The sequence below is a fragment of the Nicotiana sylvestris genome, chromosome 11, assembly GCF_000393655.2.
Source record: "Nicotiana sylvestris chromosome 11, ASM39365v2, whole genome shotgun sequence".
NCBI classification, from domain to species: domain Eukaryota; kingdom Viridiplantae; phylum Streptophyta; class Magnoliopsida; order Solanales; family Solanaceae; genus Nicotiana; species Nicotiana sylvestris.
The window spans coordinates 132569741-132591016 of NC_091067.1; the positions used below are offsets into that span (position 1 = coordinate 132569741).

The 21276-nt window shown below is 39.8% G+C and overlaps 2 protein-coding genes across 2 annotated transcripts; one reads left to right on the forward strand and one right to left on the reverse strand.

Annotated features, from left to right (window-relative positions):
* Positions 1-1951: 1951 nt before the first annotated feature.
* Positions 1952-9032, forward strand: LOC104217934 (beta-galactosidase 8). Its single transcript, XM_009768287.2, has 19 exons — positions 1952-2605; positions 2714-2809; positions 3261-3373; positions 3492-3558; positions 3639-3731; positions 3838-3987; positions 4126-4214; positions 4339-4444; positions 4553-4640; positions 4780-4898; positions 4985-5146; positions 5880-6076; positions 6238-6347; positions 6695-6804; positions 6975-7088; positions 7257-7358; positions 7945-8156; positions 8281-8617; positions 8719-9032. The coding sequence occupies exons 1-19, from the start codon at positions 2438-2440 to the stop codon at positions 8824-8826; spliced, it is 2541 nt and encodes an 846-aa protein (XP_009766589.1). The 5' UTR covers positions 1952-2437; the 3' UTR covers positions 8827-9032.
* A 152-nt stretch (positions 9033-9184) lies between these two features.
* On the reverse strand, positions 9185-10639 carry LOC104217944 (uncharacterized). The gene is made up of 2 exons (XM_009768299.2): positions 10333-10639; positions 9185-9990 (listed from the first exon to the last, which is right to left on the reverse strand). Exons 1-2 carry the CDS (start codon positions 10637-10639, stop codon positions 9272-9274), a joined length of 1026 nt encoding a protein of 341 aa, XP_009766601.1. The 3' UTR covers positions 9185-9271.
* Positions 10640-21276: the final 10637 nt, after the last annotated feature.

The window sequence follows — 21276 nt, forward strand, 5'->3', positions numbered from 1 at the left end:
GTATTTTGTGGATTATATAGTGTAAGGGACATACACATGTCTATTTGAAATTAATGTTGCAAAATGCCAAAAATTTCATCTGCCATCTTACCATTGAAGAGTGTAATTAATGAGATACGTAATTAGAATCTAGCTTCACAAGAGATATCGAGAACAAATCATTGTCCTTTTCACACGTGTCTACCAATCCCAGAAATGTCAGTTCCCATTCTGAATTCTCACCTCACATTGCAAAGAGTACCTGTGGATTTTTAAAATTTTATGAATTAATTTTTAAAATTTTTAGTATGAAATTAATTATATTTTAATATTATATATATATATATATAAAATATTTGTTACAACTTTAATAGTTTTTTGGCGAAATGGCTTTGTGGCCACTTAAATTTGTATGAGATTTTAAAGCCGATATTTAAACTTTGGATTTTTCTATTTTAGCACCTCAATTCAATCAATTGAGTATAAATAAACCCGCGTGTAACTCAATTGCCTCAAAGAAGAACACGTCAAATGTTAAGACCATTTATTATTTTACATGTGTCATCTGTGGGTCCCTTTTTTAAAGTTAATTTATCAAAATTTCTCTTCTTATTTTACTTCTTTCACTATTTCTTCTACACATTTTAGCACTGCCATCGGAAAAAAAATCACAACCACCACTTGAGTGACTCAATCAGCCATGAACTTTCATAAAATTCATTCCATCTTTCACTTCTAACAAAATTCACAAAATCCATACCCCAAGTCAAAGAGTCGATGAGTCACCTACTAAAATTCCGTCAAGGCAACAAAAGAGCCGGCGAAGCTATGTCAAAGAAGGATACGAATGGTGAAATCAGAAAGAGAGAAGAAATCGGATTGCATAAGTAGAATTTTTCAACCAAAATTCGTCAATTTTCCGATAGTCTTTCTCTTTTCTCTTGCTATCTTCCAATTTGAGATCGATACAAAAAGGAGAGAGGGAGAGGGAGTTAACGTGAAAGAAAGGATTGGCAAATTTTTTTGACAAAATCTATTGTTTTTCTTTACTATTGGGATTTGGAACAAAAAGAGGAAGAAGCGGGGAAAGATTGGAAGGGGGGGGGGGAGAAAGAAAAGAAAAGAGGAGGTGGGGAGAGGTGCAAATGTCAATGGGGAAAGGGGAAAAGAAACATAAAGGGGCCAGGGGAATAAGGGTATTACTTATTTTAAATGGGGGCTTATTTTTTTCTTTTTTATTTGTAATTTTTTTTCTTCTGATTTTATATTTTTTTAATCAAAATTATTGTAGTCACGCGCTTAGTTTACGTGACTTGCACACACTTTGTCCACGTCACCTCTGTCACTGCACATGTGCATGGTCAACAGTCAAATATGTTTATTACTTACCAAATATGTAAGTTTGAGTATTCAAATGGGAACGATATAAGTTCGTGTATCGACTTTACAAATGAAAGCAAGTTTAAGTGACCACGAGGCCATTTTGTCTAGTTTTTTTACACATAAATTTATGTTCCGCATAAAAAATTATGAATTCAATTGAACCCGTTACCTTAATACTACATACACCTGACCAATGGCGGAGCCACCTTATAGCAAGGAATGTCGCCTTTACCCCAAAAAATATACTGAAGGTAGGTGAGAAATTCTTTTATTTATATATATTACTATACGTTGAACCCCTTAATTTTTCGTAATATTTACTTTTTTATTTATTATCACCCTTAATAAAAATTCTGGACTAGTCATTCTGTCAGCACTATCAGCGGTAACATAATTTCCACTGTTCATGCAAAACATTCAGTAATATTATTTCCTAAATAATACCCAGAAATCTAAACGGCAAAAATGCCTACTCTTATAGTGTTTCGAGCCGACGATATTAATAGTAGTACGGTTTATATTGAATAAAAAAATTAAAAAAAAACAAAAACAAAAATCTTATCTCTCTAGCCAAATAATGCCATTTTGCATTGAAAGAATTGATATAAGCTCATCCTCTGTGATAATGCTAACTGCTTAAAGCCGTCCCACTTACAGAGAATGATGAACACCACGACGACATTACAACGTCATAATTAATTATCACAGAACAAATCTTAACGTTAACAGTGTACAGGTGTCGTGTCGTCTCCGGCCTATAATAACTTCATCCTCTTCTCTATATTTTGATTCCCTTTTCAGTTTTCATATTAATTCTTTTAAGCAAACTACTACAGTAATAATATACCTGAAAAGTGTCTGCTTTTATTGTATTTTGTGTATAAAGAAGAAAGAATTTTGATTAAAAGCATCATCTGAACTGAAGCAACCGTAAAAGCTGCAAAAGCAAAACCCCAAAAACTCTGCTTCTAAGAAACAGATTTAATACTTACATTGTTAGTATAAATATTAGGAGTTTAGTTCCGGTGATAAATGAGTTGATCGGAAAATCTATAATTTGGTCGGAAAATCAAGAATGATGGGTTTATCGGTAATGCTAGTGTTTGGAGGGGTGGTGTTGCATTGTTTGGTGATGACGTCATTTGCCGCCAATGTGACGTATGATCACCGGGCGTTGGTCATTGACGGCCAGCGTAGAGTTCTGATCTCCGGCTCCATACATTACCCTCGCAGTACTCCTGATGTGAGCCTTTCTAACTACTTTTTCTCTCTTCTGTGTGTGTGTGTGTGTGTGTAGTTGCATTTTTTATAATTAAAAAAAATCATTTTTTTCTTTTGAAATAATATGCAGATGTGGCCAGACCTTATACAGAAATCTAAAGATGGAGGATTGGATGTAATAGAGACATATGTTTTCTGGAACATACATGAACCTGTTAGAAATCAGGTAATTTTATTTCAGTTTTAGTTTTTTTTTTCTTGTTTGCTATTCTTTGCTTCAGTATGGACCAACAAGAAAAGAATGAAACTTCCTACCTTTTTTACTGTTTCTTTATCTTGAGTGCCAAGTACTTGATTTCATTGAACATATAATATAAAGTAGTGAATTGTTTTTCTCAGGTTTCTTTTCTTTTTAATAAATTTAGAAATGTTGAACTAAACAAAATCTATGTTGCTCGGGCTTTTCGAAAATGTTGCCGGCCCTGTTGGGTCCTTCCAGAAATACACTACTTTTGGGTTCTTGCCGGCGACATTTTTGAAGAATCCGAGCAACATAAGATAAAATTGATTGAAAACTTGAGAAGTCCATTTGAGTATCAAGGAGTGATTTTCCATTTGAAGAAAAGAACAGAAAAGGATGGAAAATGGAAGAACTGATAAGATGAATACATTTGCAGTATGATTTTGAAGGAAGGAAAGATTTGGTTAAATTTGTGAAGTTGGTGGGGAAAGCTGGCTTATATGCTCATATAAGGATTGGGCCTTATGTTTGTGCAGAATGGAACTATGGGTAATTTTTCTTTTTTCCTATTTTTCAAATCAATGATTGTATTGTTTGTAATTTATTGATTTTGTTTTTTTGTTCTTCCTTTACTGATAATCAGTGGTTTTAATCTATTTTGAGACAGTGGGTTTCCTCTTTGGTTGCATTTCATTCCTGGAGTTGAATTTCGAACTGATAATGAACCATTCAAGGTTTTCCCTTATCCTTATTAGTTATTTTCCTCGGGATACTGGTTTGCTGAGTTCATTAACATGAGGGCTTCCTGTTGCAGGCAGAAATGAAGCGATTTACAGCCAAAATTGTTGACATGATCAAGCAAGAAAATCTTTATGCATCCCAAGGGGGACCGGTTATTTTGTCTCAGGTTAGTTTATCATAGTGATTTAGTACACTTCGGAGTACTAAGAAGCTATTCGATATTGGTTGCTCTTTGATATAGTTTGAGTAAAGATGCTTCATTGACCAAGCAGATAGAAAATGAATATGGCAATGGTGATATTGAGTCTCGTTATGGTCCTCGTGCCAAACCTTATGTCAACTGGGCAGCAAAAATGGCTACATCGTTGGATACAGGAGTGCCATGGGTTATGTGCCAGCAACCAGATGCCCCTGATCCCATAGTGAGTTTCCCGTCCTTCCCTTGTGCTTTATTCATAAAAAAAACACCTTGAGAACTTTTGATAGACTACCAAATAATTTTGAGTTGAACAGATTGCCAATAAGGTAAATTAACTTTGTGCGTGCTTTGATAATGACAGATAAACACTTGCAATGGATTCTATTGTGACCAATTCAAGCAGAATTCTGATAAGACACCCAAGATGTGGACGGAGAATTGGACTGGATGGTAATGCATTTGGTTTTTAGTCCTTTAATATGCAGGTCCAATACTTGCTGATACTAATTTAAAATGTATCTGAAATTGCCCTTATTGAGTGAGTCCTCTCTTTTTGAATTTTTGGGAACATTAGGTTTCTTTCTTTTGGTGGTGCTGTCCCTTACAGACCTGTGGAAGACATTGCTTTTGCTGTGGCTCGATTTTTCCAGCGAGGTGGAACCTTTCAGAATTATTACATGGTACTGTATCAATTTCTAACCAAGTGACTCCAGCTTCTTTATCTGTAGCACTCTACTGCAATGACAGCTGAACTGAATCTTAAAATGATATTTACTGCCTTTGAACAGTACCACGGGGGAACTAACTTCGGCCGGACCAGTGGTGGACCCTTTATTTCAACTAGCTATGACTATGATGCTCCTTTAGATGAGTACGGTATGTTTACTCTTAATGGCTTATCACTTCACTTGTATATGTTCAAGTGTATTCTCCATCGCTTATATCACGATGTCAAACCATTCCATTCTTTGATTTTGATACATAGCTAAGGCTTAAGTTTAATTGAGAAATGCAGGCCTTATAAGACAACCAAAGTGGGGTCACTTGAAAGATCTCCATAAAGCCATAAAGCTGTGCGAGGCTGCAATGGTGGCAACTGATCCAACTATCACTTCTCCAGGCTCTAACATAGAGGTATATTCAGAATGAATTGTACAGATAACATTACATTTTCAGGAGAGCTTCACAGTATATCTTACAAACTTCGTTTTCTCTTTCAGGTCAGTGTTTATAAAACTGGATCGGTGTGTGCTGCATTTCTTGCCAATGTGGGTACGCAGTCTGATGCAGCCGTGACTTTCAATGGAAATTCATATCATTTGCCTCCTTGGTCCGTGAGCATCTTACCTGATTGCAAAAATGTGGCATTTAGTACTGCAAAGGTTTGGTTCATAATCTTGTCCACTTTGAAACTTCGAAACTTAGCTATGTGCTTGTTGCCAATCAATCTGCTTCCATGAATTGTCTGTCTTTCCTTCTCGATTTCTTATTGGCGTCCGCACGTGAAAGTTGATAAAGTTGCAGTTCCATTCACTTTCTTTCCATAAGTTAAAATTAAAGCAAGTACAATCTTTCCTTCCACATCCTATTGTAAAGCCTAGTGGATGATAATGCCAGATTAGCATTCTTTGCCTTGTGAGGTTAAAGGTTTGCGCATTTCATTTCATAATGGCCAGTCTGGAGGTCAATGGTTTCGAGCATGTGTTGTCTTTGTATTCTTTCATTCGCTCTTTTCTTTTTAACAGGATATATAAAGGAATTGGAGTGCTTTCCCACTTAAAAATCTTTGACACACATCTTGAATTAAATGAAAAACCATATCTGTTTACAGTTAGTTATAAGTTGATTGTACGAGGAATTGACTCTCTGCGACATTAAGTGGGAAGAGCAAAAGCATAACAGCCTTTATCATTATTCAATCAAACCAAAGTGTCCTCTGTAAATCTGCAACTCATATGCTACTAATGAGATCTGGTTAATCTCTCAAATGACAAAGAGAAAAATGATACTACCATTATTGGTACAAACCTCCTCATTGATAGAGGAAATTAGAGTTAGAGAATTACATTTACGTGTGCTCTTCTAAGCTGATGGTTTTACATTTCTTGGTGACAGATTAACTCGATGTCAACAATCTCAAAGTTTGTTACTCAGTCTACGGAAGCTGATGGTTCTGGCGCATCCTTGTCAGGTTGGACTTGGGTTAATGAGCCTGTAGGTATCTCAAGTGATAACGCGTTCACAAAAACGGGTTTGATGGAGCAGATAAATACTACAGCAGATAAAAGTGATTATCTTTGGTACTCTCTGAGGTAAAAGCAGATAAATACTACAGCTAATTACATCATATCCACTTTCTTAGTTTCTAATCAGTAGCATTTCTAGAGAATATCTAGTGTTCTTTGTTTGCACTCATGATTGTGATCTGCTCTGAAGTTCGTCATTCTGAAATCATTTCCAACTTTTCTTCCAGTGTTAATGTAAAAAATGATGAGCCTTTCCTTCAAGATGGATCTCAAACAGTACTTCATGTGGAATCACTTGGCCATGTTCTTCATGCTTTCATTAACGGAAAGCTATCAGGTAACGAGAACGAATGACGTTTGATGAATACATACTAGTTGCCTAAAAGAAAGAAAATATACTGTCATAAGCTATCTTATGGATTCCATACATCCATAAATAAAGCTATAACGATTTATAGTAGATTATTCAAAGTGCCGAATCGAAAAATTTGCTGAAGCATATTAAGTGATGATATTGCATTTAGCATGTTTCTTGAAGTTTGTTGAAAGTGGCAGATGAGTCATCCTTGTGTGGAACTATAGATAGTGGAATAGGTACATTTTCACTGCGGTCTAGTATAAGTTTTATGGTATAAAGTTGCTTTACTTTGGTTAACATTTGCCACACTTTGTGATTGTTTGTAGGAAGTGGGAAAGGAAACAGTGGAAATTCTAAAGTTACAATTGATGTTCCTGTCACCCTTGTACCTGGAGAAAACAAAATCGACCTGTTGAGTGTGACCGTGGGGCTTCAGGTGTGAATTTTGGTTTCTCCAATCAGATTGAGTGGAAGATTTGTCATCGCCACATATTCTCTGCTATTTGGTTCATGATTATTAACTTTTAATATCTATGAAGAACTTCACATTGTTGTATGTTCCATTTTAGAAGCATGATCTAATACACACCTGGTATTTGACTCCAGAACTATGGAGCATTCTTTGATCTTAAGGGAGCAGGTATTACCGGTCCTGTGCAATTGAAAGGCTTCAAAAATGGCTCTACTATTGATCTTTCGTCAAAGCAATGGACATATCAGGTTAAGTCAGCTTTCTAAATACCATAAGATAGGTTCAATAGTATTTGTTTCCATTATTAGATATTTCATTTCCTTCTATGTTTTCAGCGAATCTCTGGTAGCATTAGGTTTTCATTCTGAAGGATAATCGCATTGACTTTGCCTGTCATGTTGTACTGTGTCGGTCAGGTTGGATTGAAAGGAGAAGAACTGGGGTTATCTGATGGAAGTTCTTCGCTTTGGAAGTCACAATCTGCATTGCCTACAAACCAACCATTAATTTGGTATAAGGTAATACTGTCTTTTTTTATTTCATATATATATATATGCAATTTCAGGATAAATTTGAACATTTGCGACTAAGGCACATCAACTATGTAACCTTGCTGGAACATTTGCGACATAGTGAACAAAATATTCATTATGGTTTCATGCATATGCAACGCCAGTACGTGTATGTACTATTGGTGTAGTTCTGAATAACCAATGGGGATGAAGTAACCAATTCCAATTAGAGAAAAAAAATTAATGAAATCAAACATTATGTCCCAAGAGAAGGGTGAGAACAGAAAAACAGAAAGAGCGGACGAGTACTGATTAAAAAAAAATTTAGAAAGAGTGAACGAGCACATACATTAGGAAATTTCTATATTTCTAGACAGACAAAGAACCTATGCCTCTTGTGTGGTCTACTGTAATACAAAAATAAGTGATATCATTTCACAACCTATGACTAATAGGAACTTGTTTGAAAGGACTAGTATGTCTTATTCTTTGTCTTTTCATATACTTATGCTTGTAATTATCCTAATTAGTGCAACACTAGTCCAAATCTTTCGATAGTGACGACTAAACCACGGCTTTTTTGTTCATTTAGGCAAGTTTTGATGCCCCTGCTGGAGATACCCCTCTTTCACTAGATTTTACTGGAATGGGAAAGGGTGAGGCATGGGTGAATGGACAAAGCATTGGTCGATTTTGGCCTACCAATACTGCATCAAATGGAGGTTGTACTGACTCCTGCAATTATAGAGGATCTTACAATTCTAACAAATGTCTCAAAAATTGTGGAAAACCATCCCAGCTGCTGTAAGTCTTCAGTATTATCTTAAATTTTAAGTCAAAAGTTTGCAGCGACGGTATCTAGTGGAACTTAATATCAATTCTAATTAATCAATCTTGAAATGAAACTTTCATATATAAACTTTTGCAGATACCACGTTCCTCGTTCATGGCTGCAATCCACCGGAAATGTCATAGTGTTGTTTGAGGAAATGGGCGGGAATCCAACAAAGCTATCTTTTGCAACAAGAGAGACAAGTAGTATATGCTCACGAGTTTCAGAGGCGCATCCACTTCCTATTGACAAGTGGACGTCGGATGATGATGCACGAAAGAAAGTAGGGCCAACTCTGTCTCTTGAGTGCCCTCGTCCTGATCAAGTCATTTCTTCAGTCAAATTTGCAAGCTTTGGCACTCCTCATGGTGCATGTGGAAGCTTTAGCCATGGTCGATGCACGAGCAGCAATGCTCTTTCCCATGTAAAGAAGGTTAGATCCAGATTATTTTATAAAAGAAAATATGTTAACCCCCCCCCCCCTTTCTAGTAAAATGTTTCTCTTATCAAATTTTAATTGGAACATCTTTACAGGCTTGCATTGGATCGAAACGCTGTAGTGTTGGAGTTTCAATAGATGTATTTGGTGATCCATGTATAGGAGTCACAAAAAGTTTAGCCGTAGAAGCTTCCTGTTCGTGATGCATCATAGAACTGTTGGACTAGGCGAAAGCCTCTTACTACGTAAGTGTAGAAGTGGTAGAAGGTCAGATAAACTACAATAAATTTCAACTTCAGGAAGATATTTTATGTTCCCTATACTTCTTAGAGAAAAAGAGCACTTTGGCTTCTCTTGCCGATTTGATGATATTATGAAAAAAAGAAAGAAAAAAGATTTGCCTCAATAACTTTTACAAGTCTAAAAATATTACCTCATTGATGTTTCTGTCAAGCAGAATATACCACATTCATAGATTGATATATCATCATTCATGTAAACTCGAAAATTTCTCTGTGATTTCCGCATCCTTTATTCACATATAATGAGATTTATAGCAATTATTTAGTTAACATACAATAAAAAAACTATTGGCTGAACGAAGTCCAGTACTACACTCATTCGTTAATATCTTCATCAAGATCATCATCATATTGAGGCAACACCGGCGGATCTTTGGAACCTGCATTTTTTGCAGAGAGCTGAATGCAGTGCCGGTGTCTGATATTTGTCTTCGCCACCCATGATTGGCATCGGCACCCCTCGCTTGACTGGACTTACGTAGCCTGGCTGGTAAGTCTGCCCCAGAATTCCTTCAACATCTTTGGATAGATTGAAGAACTTAAACTGTGTCTCTAGGTGAGCAAAAGAATCATCTGCTGGTATTTGATAGTTGTGAACCTTATTTTCTTTCTCACCTATTGGTACTACCTTCACATCCAATTGCAACAGTCCGGAAACTGTGACCCTCACACTGTTAAGATCATCTGTCCTTTCAACCACAACTGCTCTCTCAGCAGTTTTAACACTCCATTCAGCATCTCCATCTGTCGGGACATTAACTGTCTCACCGTTCCACTGCACGATAAGAGCATCAATCTTGTCATCCCAGTGTGACACCTTCTTTGCTCCTAGGACTAGTGTATGGATGTCAAACATGACTGACAATGCTTGCACCCATGTGAAGTCGCGCTTCCTTCCCTCTGGTCGAATCCCTATTAGATGTGCATTAATGTGGAGGTTGTCATCTGAGACAATGGCAAAGTCAGTATCTTTTGCTCCATGGAAGTAGAACATCACCCCGTCGCCACCCACAAATCTTGGATCATAGCATAGAGCACCATAACCATCGCACCTAGGTAGTCTCCCTGTCAAAAGTAGGGAAAACAGGAGCAAACTTTGAGTTCATTTAGAGGTTCAATAAAATAGTGTCATACTACAGTGTACTACTTTTGTTTCATAAGTTTATTTAGATGGAGTGTAAGTTTCATGCATTGACGGTGTAAAAAGTGTATACACAATCAGGTCACTTATAAGGTAATTACATATGAATCTTTACGATAAGCATTAACTGATAACTAACTTGCTATCACAGGTTAAGATTCACTGATAGTGTAAAAGATCATTACATAGTCAGTGTATATAACTTAAATCCATTTATATATATGGGAACATTGCAAGAGGTGGTAATAGTAAATGAGCATGCTTACACTTGCAAGTTGCTTCACACTTGCTGGTGCAATCAATATAGCATCCTTTCTGCTTCTTGTTCTGTTTAGGCTTCCTTTGTGGGCACTCTGTTGGGCAGGTGAGGGTTCTGTAGTAGCAAATTCCCGGAACGGTGCAGAACGCTCGTTCTTGTCCTGTACCTGGCAATGGATCCAACACAACATAATCAGGATTTTCAGTGACTGCATTTTCCTGCGTGCCATCGCCTTCGGTTTGAGCAATGGTGGCTTGTGAAAAAATGGATAAGAGGAGGAGAGCTACTATTAAGAACAAGTTTCTCCTCTCCATCTTTACTATTACTCTAGCTAGAAAATGTTTGTTGAAAGATTTTTGTTTTTTAAATTTCTTTAGACTGAAGTAGCAGTTATGGTAGGAACAGGAGTTGCTGGGGTTGATATATATAAGTGTGGAAATTGGACTAGGGACTTGGAGTTCGGCTTAATTCATGGGGTTTTAGCTTCTTTGACGTGATAAAACAACTAATGTTGCACAATATGCAATGGGCCATGAGTTTGACTAAATGAATAACGGATGTCCTTAGAGGTTGTTTGATTGGCCACACCAGGAAAATAATTTCGACATAAAATTTGGCATAACTCCTTGAGCCGAGGGTTGATCAGAAACAACCTCTCTATCCGTATAATGTAGGGGTAAAGTTTGCGTATATACTACTCTTCCCAGATCCACTGAGTTTGTTGTTGTTGTTATTATAAAATTTCGCATAATTAATTCCATTTCTATTATTATTAATCGAATAAGAATCTCCACATTATCATTCACCACTTTATATTCCCTATATATTTTTTGTCGCGCGACAATCAAATTTATATAGAAGTAGTTTGTGGACCAAATGATTTGTGATATATCGAAATAAAGATCTAAAAAAATTCTTACATTGCTAATCTTTATGTTACAATCCCAACATTATTAATCTGTGCATTACTTGTCTCTAAATCGAACGAACCCTATTACGTAAGATTGATATATCACAGTAGAAAACGAGTAAAGTGCAAAGAGTTAATTTGAAGACAAATTTTTGACAATAGAAACATTCTGAAAAGATGAGCGTACGAGAGAGCATTGTGCATGACGGGTGTTTGACCCAAAAGATATTAAAACCTTTTTGATTAAATTAATTAAAAAAGATGAAGAGGTAAATCTTAGTCAAACGTAATAAACTCCAGATCTATAAGCAAATCAGAAAATAATACATAAGACGAAATAGGGGCAATCAATCTTATTGATGCTGTTCGTTTTTCCATTGTTAAATGATGAAGATAACTATTTTACATCTCCCATGGGAGATTGCTTTGTCTTCTTTTTGCTCAGGAGATTACAAAGCAGAAGAAAGAGAAAGAGAGGAAGCCCCCTTTTCTAGGAAGGTTCCCTCCCTATATATAGTCATGGAATCCTTATTGTGTTCTCGGGTCAACATACTTTCATACCACGCCCACCTTCGTCGTTCCCTGAATGTTGTTTTTTGACTTGTCGGGCTCTATGAGGGCGGGGTTTGGAGCAAACCATGTCGTCATCCACTGTCTCGCCGCTTGGACGGGATCTCGGATGGGTCGACCATAGCAGTCAGATTTTGACCAATGCAGTTAGTCCCTCCATCTGCCGGGGTCGTCCTTTGTCGGGCCTGGCAGACGGATTATGATTGATACATATCTGAGAGAAATCTGACTTCCTACCCCTTGGGTATGGTCCTTAGGTTTCAAGTGACATAGCAGCCCCTTTCGATATCCTTGGACCGTTGTGGCCGTTTCGGAACCAAAACATCGTTTAACTTGAAACGCTGTTCGTGGTTGCCGCCATTATGACACACGTTCCCGGGGGATTGAACCGTTTCATGCCCTATCAAATTCGATTGGCGACTCTTGGGTTTCGTGCTTGGGGGATTTATGTCTCTTATAAATAGAAGGAATGCACCATTTGATTGACACACTTCTTTGCCTTTTACTCGAAAGAACTTTGCGAATCTTCTTTTCTTCTGATATTTCGGATTTTTAGTTTTCTCCGATTAGCCAAGAATTTTTTCGTCTCTCCCTTTCTTTATCCCTTTGTTTTATCAAATTGACACAAATGACTGGCGATTCTTCTCGTGCTGACCTCCCTGCCACAATTCCGACGCCGAAAAGCGATGTTCTGGTCACTTGAGGAGCAAAAATGGTGGAAGATGAGGATATCCCGTCGGGGGCTGAGATCTTGCCTCGCCCTGGGAGAGCATGGAATGATTTCCATAGTCCCGCAGGGGAGGAGCCGAAACCTGCTCTCTCTGTTATAAATGAAGAGGGGATCGCGAAATTGAAGGCTAGGCGGGGAATCCCTCGCTATGTTGAAATACTGTCGGCGGTGGGGAACGACATAGTCCACTTCGACTGCCCAGGGTATTGCGCATTCTACGCCTACCTATTTATTGTGGGATACACACTTCCTCTCCCTCTCTTGGTGGTAGATTTTTACCGCTTTTGCGAGGTATGCCCGGATCAACTTTCGCCGTACCTGTACAAATTGTTCCTCATGGTGCTCAAGTTTGCGGAGCTTGACGATCGTGAGATCACTTTGGAGCACATACTCAATATCTTCGCCCCTCAACTCATTCGTGGCAGGATGATTCACATGCGTCACCGAGGGTCGAAGAGTCAGGTGGTGAAGATGGACGATAGGGCCAACCATCGCTTCTACGAGAATTACTTCTATGTACGGACCGAGCGCCTTGTGGAGGATCCTACGGGGTTCCCTGAGAAATGGAACTTCGCACGTAAGTCTCTATACTTTTTGTCGGAGTTATATCCGACCACTTTCTACTGGGTAGTACTAAACTGTTTACGTTTTTACAACCGCGAAACTAACCCCTGCACCTGTTGATGGTATCCGCGAGTGGATGAGCGCCATCTTTCCTCATACGGTGGGGATCCACACATGGTCGTCCTTCTATGAGAGATATGGACGCAAGCCCCTTACTGGTGAGTGAGACCATTTTTGTTGGCTATTCTTTCCCTCTTTCCTTTTTACTCGATTTCTCACGTGATGTTCATCAATGCTAGGTAGAGTGCGGAGAACGAGGGCTCCTCCACTGGCTTTTCGTCAGTCTACATCGTCCGCTCGCCTTGCTTCAGTGCCTATTGCTCGACCTTCATCGAGGGATCCTTCAGTTGAGTCTACGACTGTGGGCCATACACACGGAGGTCGCCCCTCAAAATGAGATTCCAACCCATATTGCCTATCCATCAAGTGAATCCTCCCGTGCCGATGAGGGAGAGGGGCCATCCAAGAGGCGGCGAGTGGAGTCCGAATCGGCCCCTTCGATCGTGGTACATATGGAGGAAGACCTTCCTTTGACGGGGTTTGAGGCGGGGATTGATACCACTCCGCCCGTAGAGCCAGAGCCAACCGTTGTATCTGCCCCGTCGACGGAGATCCCCGCCGCTATGATCGATCAACAACCTGACACGATGGGGGGTCAGGATTTTGAGGCCGCTGTTACTATTTTGGACGAGCCTTCGTCCTCGGTGCCTGGTCGTGCTTCTTCCTCGACCGCTGGAAAGGGAAAGGGTGTCATGGTCGATGACTACGAATCTGAGTCTGACCTTGATCCTGATGATGTTAGGAAGTTTGAAGAGGGTCTTACCCGCTCGGTGGTTCATATGGGAGGCCCGTCCCGTATTCTTGAGATCTCATTAGATATTAATCCCTTGGGGGACACAGAGGACCTGGTGCTGCAGTTCGACATTTTGTGTTCTGCTGCCGAGAACGAGGCTCTTCGAAACATTCCTGATATTGACTTGATGCATAAAGTGGTTGCTATGGGCTTAAGGGTACGTTTCCGCCTTTCTTTCAGTTCCTTTTATTTTTCTGGACGATATGATCTTAACCTATTTTTTCATTTTTCAGACGTACATGGTGGAGATTGAGAGCGCTCGTAGGGCTGACATTCGAGCCAAGAATTTCCTGAAGATGTTGGAGAAATATCGGCACTATCACAATTAGTGCCGTGAGATGCATAAGCGGCTGAAGGAGAATCCCGACGCTCGATCCCTTGGCGAGGAATTGGAGAAGAGGGACCAACAATTGATGGAGGCCATTCACAGAAGTAGCGTGCTCGAGGAGCAACTTCGTACGAAGGACGAAGAGCTTGAGTTAGGCAAAGGGGTTGCTGTAGAGTGTGAATATCTTCAGGGGAAGCTGAGGTCAATGCAGTCTGAGATGGATCAGAACCTTATCCGGGTCGAGGCAATGAGCGCGAAATGGATGGGAAATTGGCTGAGTTAGAGAGAAAGGTTGTCGGGTTAGTAAAAACGAGAGTGCCTAGTCATCAGCTTCAGCAAGGGCGGCGGCTCTGGAGAACACCATCCGCATCCTCCAATCCGAGTAGGAATCGGAGAGGGCGATGACCACGCTAAGGGAGGCGAGGCTCGAGGAACGCATTGGTGAGATTGACCGGGAAGCATCGACCTTGGGGGATCGGGTCGCAGCTTTGGAGGACAAAAAGGAGCAACTGTTGGCTCAAGTCGAATCTTCCTCCGCCGCTGTTCCCCGCCACTTGCACGAGCTTTGAGTTCATGTTGAAACCCAGCGGGACATATATAAGAGTTTGTGAGAGGCGTGCAATGTTACCAAGGCCGCATATGAAGGAGCAGGGGCGAAGGCACGAGAGGCTCGTGTTAACTGTGGATATGAATCTACGACTCCGGAAGTTGGTGAGGGCGCGGACGGTGAGGGATGACTTCCTAGAGATGGTGCCGAGTGAAAGAATTGCTATCTTTGTCTGTTTTTGTTGTTGTTGTTGTCTTTTATTGTTTTTTCTTGGACTCCGTTGATTTTAGTTGTATATAATCTGTGGCTGTTTGCGTAGTAGCTTTGTGTAAAGAGGGATTTTCCATTGTCATATGCTCTGTATTTCTTTTCCCGTTTTTCTCTTCATAATTTTGGTGCAAAGTAGATTTCTGTGTGATGAGTTCCCGACTCTTGGGGAATTTAATGTCACATGGGTTGAGTAGGGCCATGATAATGACTTTAACTGATGAGACAGTGCTTTTGGGCTTATGTCAAGGTACTATCCCATCATAGTCCGAAAGATATCTAATTCTTATTTCCAATAGCGACCTTTAGCTGTAGGGATGTTACTCTCGAGCCTACACAGAAGTATTGTCCTGTCATGAGTCTCAGTTTTCTTCGGCGATGGTCTTTGGCCTTAAAGGTGTTATTTCGAACTTTCGTCGAAATATTAACCCGTTGTTGTTCGATCGAGGTCGAACTCTTCTTTGTGGCGAAGGCCCTTGGCCTTTAGGGTGTTATTTCGAACTTTCATCGAAATATTAATCCGTCGTTGTTCGATCGAGGTCGGACTCTTCTTTTTGGCGAAAGCCCTTGGCCTTTAGGGTGTTATTTCGAACTTTCGTCGAAATATTAACCCGTTGTTATTCGATCGAGGTCGAACTCTTCTTTTTGGCGAAGGCCCTTGGCCTTTAGGGTGTTATTTCGAACTTTCATCGAAATATTAATCCGTCGTTGTTCGATCGAGGTCGAACTCTTCTTTTTGGCGAAGACCCTTGGCCTTTAGGGTGTTATTTCGAACTTTCGTCGAAATATTAACCCGTCGTTATTCGATCAGGGTCGAACTCTTCTTTTTGGCGAAGGCCCTTGGCCTTTAGGGTATTATTTCGAACTTTTGTTGAAATATTAACCAGTCGTTGTTTGATCGAGGTCGGACTCTTTTTTTTGGAGAAGGCCCTTGGCCTTTAGGGTGTTATTTCAAACTTTTATTGAAATATTAACCCGTCGTTATTCGATCGAGGTCGAACTCTTCTTTTTGGCGAAGGCCCTTGGCCTTTAGGGTGTTATTTCGAACTTTCGTCAAAATATTAACCCGTCGTTGTTTGATCGATGTCGAACTCTTCTTTTTGGCGAAGGCCCTTGGCCTTTAGGGTGTTATTTCGAACTTTTATCGAAATATTAACCCGTCGTTGTTCGATCGAGGTCGAACTCATCTTTTTGGCGAAGGCCCTTGGCTTTTAGGGTGTTATTTCGAACTTTCGTCAAAATATTAACCCGTCGTTGTTCGATCGAGGTCGAACTCTTCTTTTTGGAGAAGGCCCTTGACCTTTAGGGTGTTATTTTGAACTTTCGTCGAAATATTAACCCGTCGTTGTTCGACCGAGGTCGAACTCTTCTTTTTGGCGAAGGCCCTTGGCCTTTAGGGTGTTATTTTGAACTTTTGTCGAAATATTAACCCGTCGTTGTTCGATTGAGGTTGAACTCTTCTTTTTGGTGAAGGCCCTTGTCCTTTACGGTGTTATTTCAAACTTTCGTCGAAATATTAACCCGTCGTTGTTCGATCGAGGTCGAACTCTTCTTTTTGGCGAAGGCCCTTGGCCTTTAGGGTGTTATTTCGAACTTTCGTCGAAAGGTTAACCCGTCGTTGTTTGATCGAGGTCGAACTCTTCTTTTTGGCGAAGGCCCTTGGCCTTTAGAGTGTTATTTCGAAATTTTGTCGAAATATTAACCCGTCATTAGTCCCGGTTTTTCGAAGAGTTGGGTATCTTCTCGGGGAGTCCCAGTTCGCCTGATTTTATTTGTGTCAGAGAATGTGGTGTTGGAGAGCAGAGAACGTTGCTGTTTTGCTCGCACTCGTTTCACGCACCTATTGGAGTGTCCACTCGTCGGTCTTTTGATCTTGGGGAGTTCTCCCTCGTTGGCCCGGTCTTTAAGTTCCTAGGAGGGCTTTCTCGGGACACCTTCTCGGTGAGGGAGAGGGGGTATCGCTCAAGGGGTATCATTTCCTAGGAGTTGTGTTTGTCTGGCGGACGGTATTTTGGTCGCTTTGTAGCAATTCCCCATTCTTTAGTTGGGATATTTCCTTGCTTGCTTGCCCGCGCGATGCTTGCGTTCTTGTTTGAGCAAATAACAGAAGGTGGATCTGTGGCATTGCTCGCTTTGCTTTGGAATTTAAATGGTTGATGGGGGAGATGTTTTCTGAACTCGGCAGCCGTATTCAGCTCTTTTTCCCTTCCCCTTTTTTTGTGCCTTCGTCCTGCGCGGGCTAGGCTCGTTTTGGTTGGCTCGTGGGCTGCCCGGCGTGCGAGGGAGGATGTTGGTTGCAACTTTTGCTTGTGTATAGCATCATGATATGGGTTGGTGTGTGAGATTTACTTACATTCATTCCGGTGGGTGATCGTGCTTCCGATTTTTGATCTGGAGGAGACTAAGAAGTTTTCACTAAGAAATTCCCACAGACGGCACCAAATTGTTTGGCCTAAAAGATATTGAAACATTTTTGATTAAATCAATTAAAAAATATGAAGAGGTAAATCTTAGTCAAACGTAATAAACTCTAGATCTATAAGCAAATCAGAAAATAATACATAAGACGAAATAAGGGCAATCAATCTTATTGATGCTGTTTGTTTTTCCATTGTTAAATGATAAAGATAGCTATTTTACATCTCCCATGGGAGATTGCTTTGTATTCTTTTTGCTCAGGAGATTACAGAGGAGAAGAAAGAGAAAGAGAGAAAGCCCCCCTTTCTAGGAAGGTTCCCTTCCTATATATAGTCATGGAATCCTTATTGCGTTCTCGGGTCAACATACTTTCATACCACGCCCACCTTCGTCGTTCCCTGAATGTTTTTTTTTGACTTGTTGGGCTCTGTGAGGGCGGGGTTTGGAGCAAACCATGTCGTCATCCACTGTCTCGCCGCTTGCACGGGATCTCGGATGGGTCGACCGTAGCGGTCACTTGCTTAATTTACAATAGTAATTGCATCCCTTTCTATTTTAATTTAAGGTTGATGTTACATTAGGTTTCGAATTGGAATGTATGATACAACGACTCATAAAAATCTTAATTATATCTCATTTTTCCACAACGGAATTATTAGTAATTGTCACACCTCCTTTTTTCCGCACCCGAGGGGCGCAAGGGAGTTTTTTCCAATTAAAGGACAATCGAAACGGGATTTATTTATTTATTTCAGAGTCGCCACTTGGGAGATTTAGGGTGTCCCAAGTCACCAATTTTAATCCCGAATCGAGGAAAATAATGACTCTATATTACAGTCTGCGTACCAGAAATCCGGATAAGGAATTCTGTTAACCCGGGAGAAGGTGTTAGGCATTCCCGAGTTCCGTGGTTCTAGCACGGTCGCTCAACTGTTATATTCGGCTTGATTATCTGATTTTATACAAGTGTGAACTTATGTGCAAAATTTAACTTTTAACCGCTTTTATCATTTTACTGTTTTTATCAAGAATTGCAACGTTGTGAAAATGTATCTCGAACCGCGTTACAATCAATGTACCCGTGGTCGTCGACACACTTTGACTCCGTTGAGATTTGGATTTGGGTCACATCAATGTGCACCCGAGTTTAAGGAAATTAAATTATTAAAGACGCGCCTAAAGTGACTAGCGTATTTATTTTGGGTAAGACCGTGAAATTTTACTAAACGGTCCATCCCGAAGTCCAAATAATTTTTAAAACAAATATTTACTGAGGGCCCCGCAATTTGTATTTTTATTTGGCGAGGCTCATCTCATTCTTATTTTTTAAAAAATGAATTTGCAACGTCATGGACATGCATCTCGAACCACGTCACAATCAATGTACCCGTGATTAGAAACACATTTCGACTCCGTTGAGATTTGGATTTGGGTCACATAAATGTGCACCCGAGTTTAAGAAGGTAAGATTTATTAAGGCGCGTCCTAGAGAGTCTAGCGTATTGTTATTTTAGGAGGGTTGTGAGATTTGCTAAACAACCCGTCCTGGAAACTAAATGCTTCGATAATATACATTTTAACAAGGGCCCCGCATCTTATGCGTTTTTGTTTGTCGAGGCTCATCTCGTTCTTATTTTTTGAAAGGATGTCCTATGACAACTACGTTTCTTATCGCGTTTGTCTCTACTAATTGAAAACAGTAGATAGTCCTAATTAATTACATGCTTGCAAGTTGTTTGTAACAACATTCAGAAATTCTTAAAAAAAAAAAAAAAAAAAAATCAGCAATGAAGCTACATGCATAGTCGGTCGAACAAATAATCATAGGCCCAAATCCAGCCCACGCATGATTGGCCAGACCTGGGCCGCTGCTTGTTCGATGCGAGCCTGCTGGGTCTGTTTTGACCCGGGCTCGACCCTCGTGGGGTTGAGATTGTAAACCGTGTTCTTTATCTAAAAATGGTTTTAACAGTTATATATGAAATTTATTGGAAAGGAAAGAAATTAATTTACAGTATACGATTTTCATGCTTGGCATACATTACATGCTTATACTGCACCATTGCACTAAATCTGAGATACAACCTATTACCTTGGGCATGCTCTTATCACCATCCTATATACACAATCTAACATTCAACTACCCTTCATTGTCAGTATTAGGCCTGAAGGCTATCCCCAGCATCCAAAACAAGCATAAAATTTTCTACATTACATGATATTTAAGGTAGCAAATTATGTATATAGAAAAAAAACATTCTTCAGGTCTTTTCATTTGCATTCACACTCAAACTTCCAGCTACATTTGACAGTGTATTAGGTGTGTACCTGGTATAGAGGAACAGAAGAAGAAGGAAAAAGGATCAGCTGAGTAGCACACAACAAACAACAGCAATCAGCAGATTCACAGCAACAACACAGCAACAAACAACCAGCCAATAATGATGAAGCTCAGCAAAGAGTCGGACAACAAATGAACAATCCCAGTGGTGTCCACAGTCCACAGACAAACAACAAATATTTCCCAGAACCAAAGAGAACCAGCAAATAGTCGAGTACCAAACCAGTGAACCCAGAAAAGAATGATGAAACAACAGCAACAACAGAGTATTCAATGCAGCAACACTACCAATTCAACAACCAGAAACAGTTCAGTCAGTGCAAACACAGAACTTGGCCAAGACAGCTTGACCAAAATGCACTCTTATACAACTTTCCGACAGTGTTTGGTTGCAATGTCTTGCTGGAACTCTCTTATGTTTTCAGTCTTTTCTTTTAACTCACAAACCTTTCTTAAGACTTAAAGATTCCAGCCTCAAGACTCAAAATTCTTTCTTTTTTTCTGAAGACTAAAAGTCCAGCCCCTTTTAAGTTCTCAAATGGCCTATTTATAGGCCAAATGAACCAGTGCAGCTGAGCTGCCTCCCCTGCCAATTGGCAGAATACCCATACCCTTTAAGCCCATGCCTAAGCATCTTTGGTGCCAGCCCCTTTGTTTCCCACGCCTGGTCTTTTGTTTAATCAAGAGTTATGGGCATCATTTTATTATTCATTTCAAGCCCCATACTCTTATGTCTTGCTCCCCATTGGTATTAGTTTAATCCTAAATCAGTACCCTACTTGTCAGCTCATTTAAACTAATCTTTCTGCCCTTTTTAACACCCTAGAATACCCCTGCTTAACCTTGATTATTACTGCCCTGCCTATTGCAGCCTCAGGGCATTTTGAACTGGCGAAAGTTCAGATTTAAGACTGCCTGGACTGAACCTTTTCAGTCATTTTTACAATGCAAACCAACCATTTTAAACAATGCTGGGGCATTCAGTTAGTGGCAACGTTCAATTAGTCATGCGACCTTATTAGCTCGTTCGATTCATTAGTTATAGAAACTAATCAACGACATTTATCGAGTCGACTATACTAATTATAGCAGGTAATAATCAGTCGCTCATATAAACAATACGTTCGGGGACCTAAAGGGCATCAGACAATTTTGTGTTCAATTACTGGGAACCTATATAAGTTTATTCATGCGACGACTATACTAATCGGACATGCTTATCATAGGATACATTTAAATCATACACAGAACACAATCGACCAAATAAAAGGTCTTTACAGAGAAGAAAGAAATTAAGAAACTATCAGGAAATAACAAGCAATTACCACAAAGCATGCTAATGACTTAATCAGAACCAAACAAA

Excerpts from the sequence above, each read along its gene's own strand:
- LOC104217934 (XM_009768287.2), top strand. The coding sequence starts at position 2,438 with ATGATGGGTTTATCGGTAATGCTAGTGTTTGGAGGGGTGGTGTTGCAT. Across the intron at positions 4,899-4,984 it reads CTCCAGGCTCTAACATAGAG|GTCAGTGTTTATAAAACTGG; the intron begins GTATATTCAGAA and ends TTTCTCTTTCAG. Across the intron at positions 5,147-5,879 it reads TGGCATTTAGTACTGCAAAG|ATTAACTCGATGTCAACAAT; the intron begins GTTTGGTTCATA and ends TCTTGGTGACAG.
- LOC104217944 (XM_009768299.2), bottom strand. The coding sequence starts at position 10,639 with ATGGAGAGGAGAAACTTGTTCTTAATAGTAGCTCTCCTCCTCTTATCC. Across the intron at positions 9,991-10,332 it reads GTGTGAAGCAACTTGCAAGT|GGAGACTACCTAGGTGCGAT; the intron begins GTAAGCATGCTC and ends TACTTTTGACAG.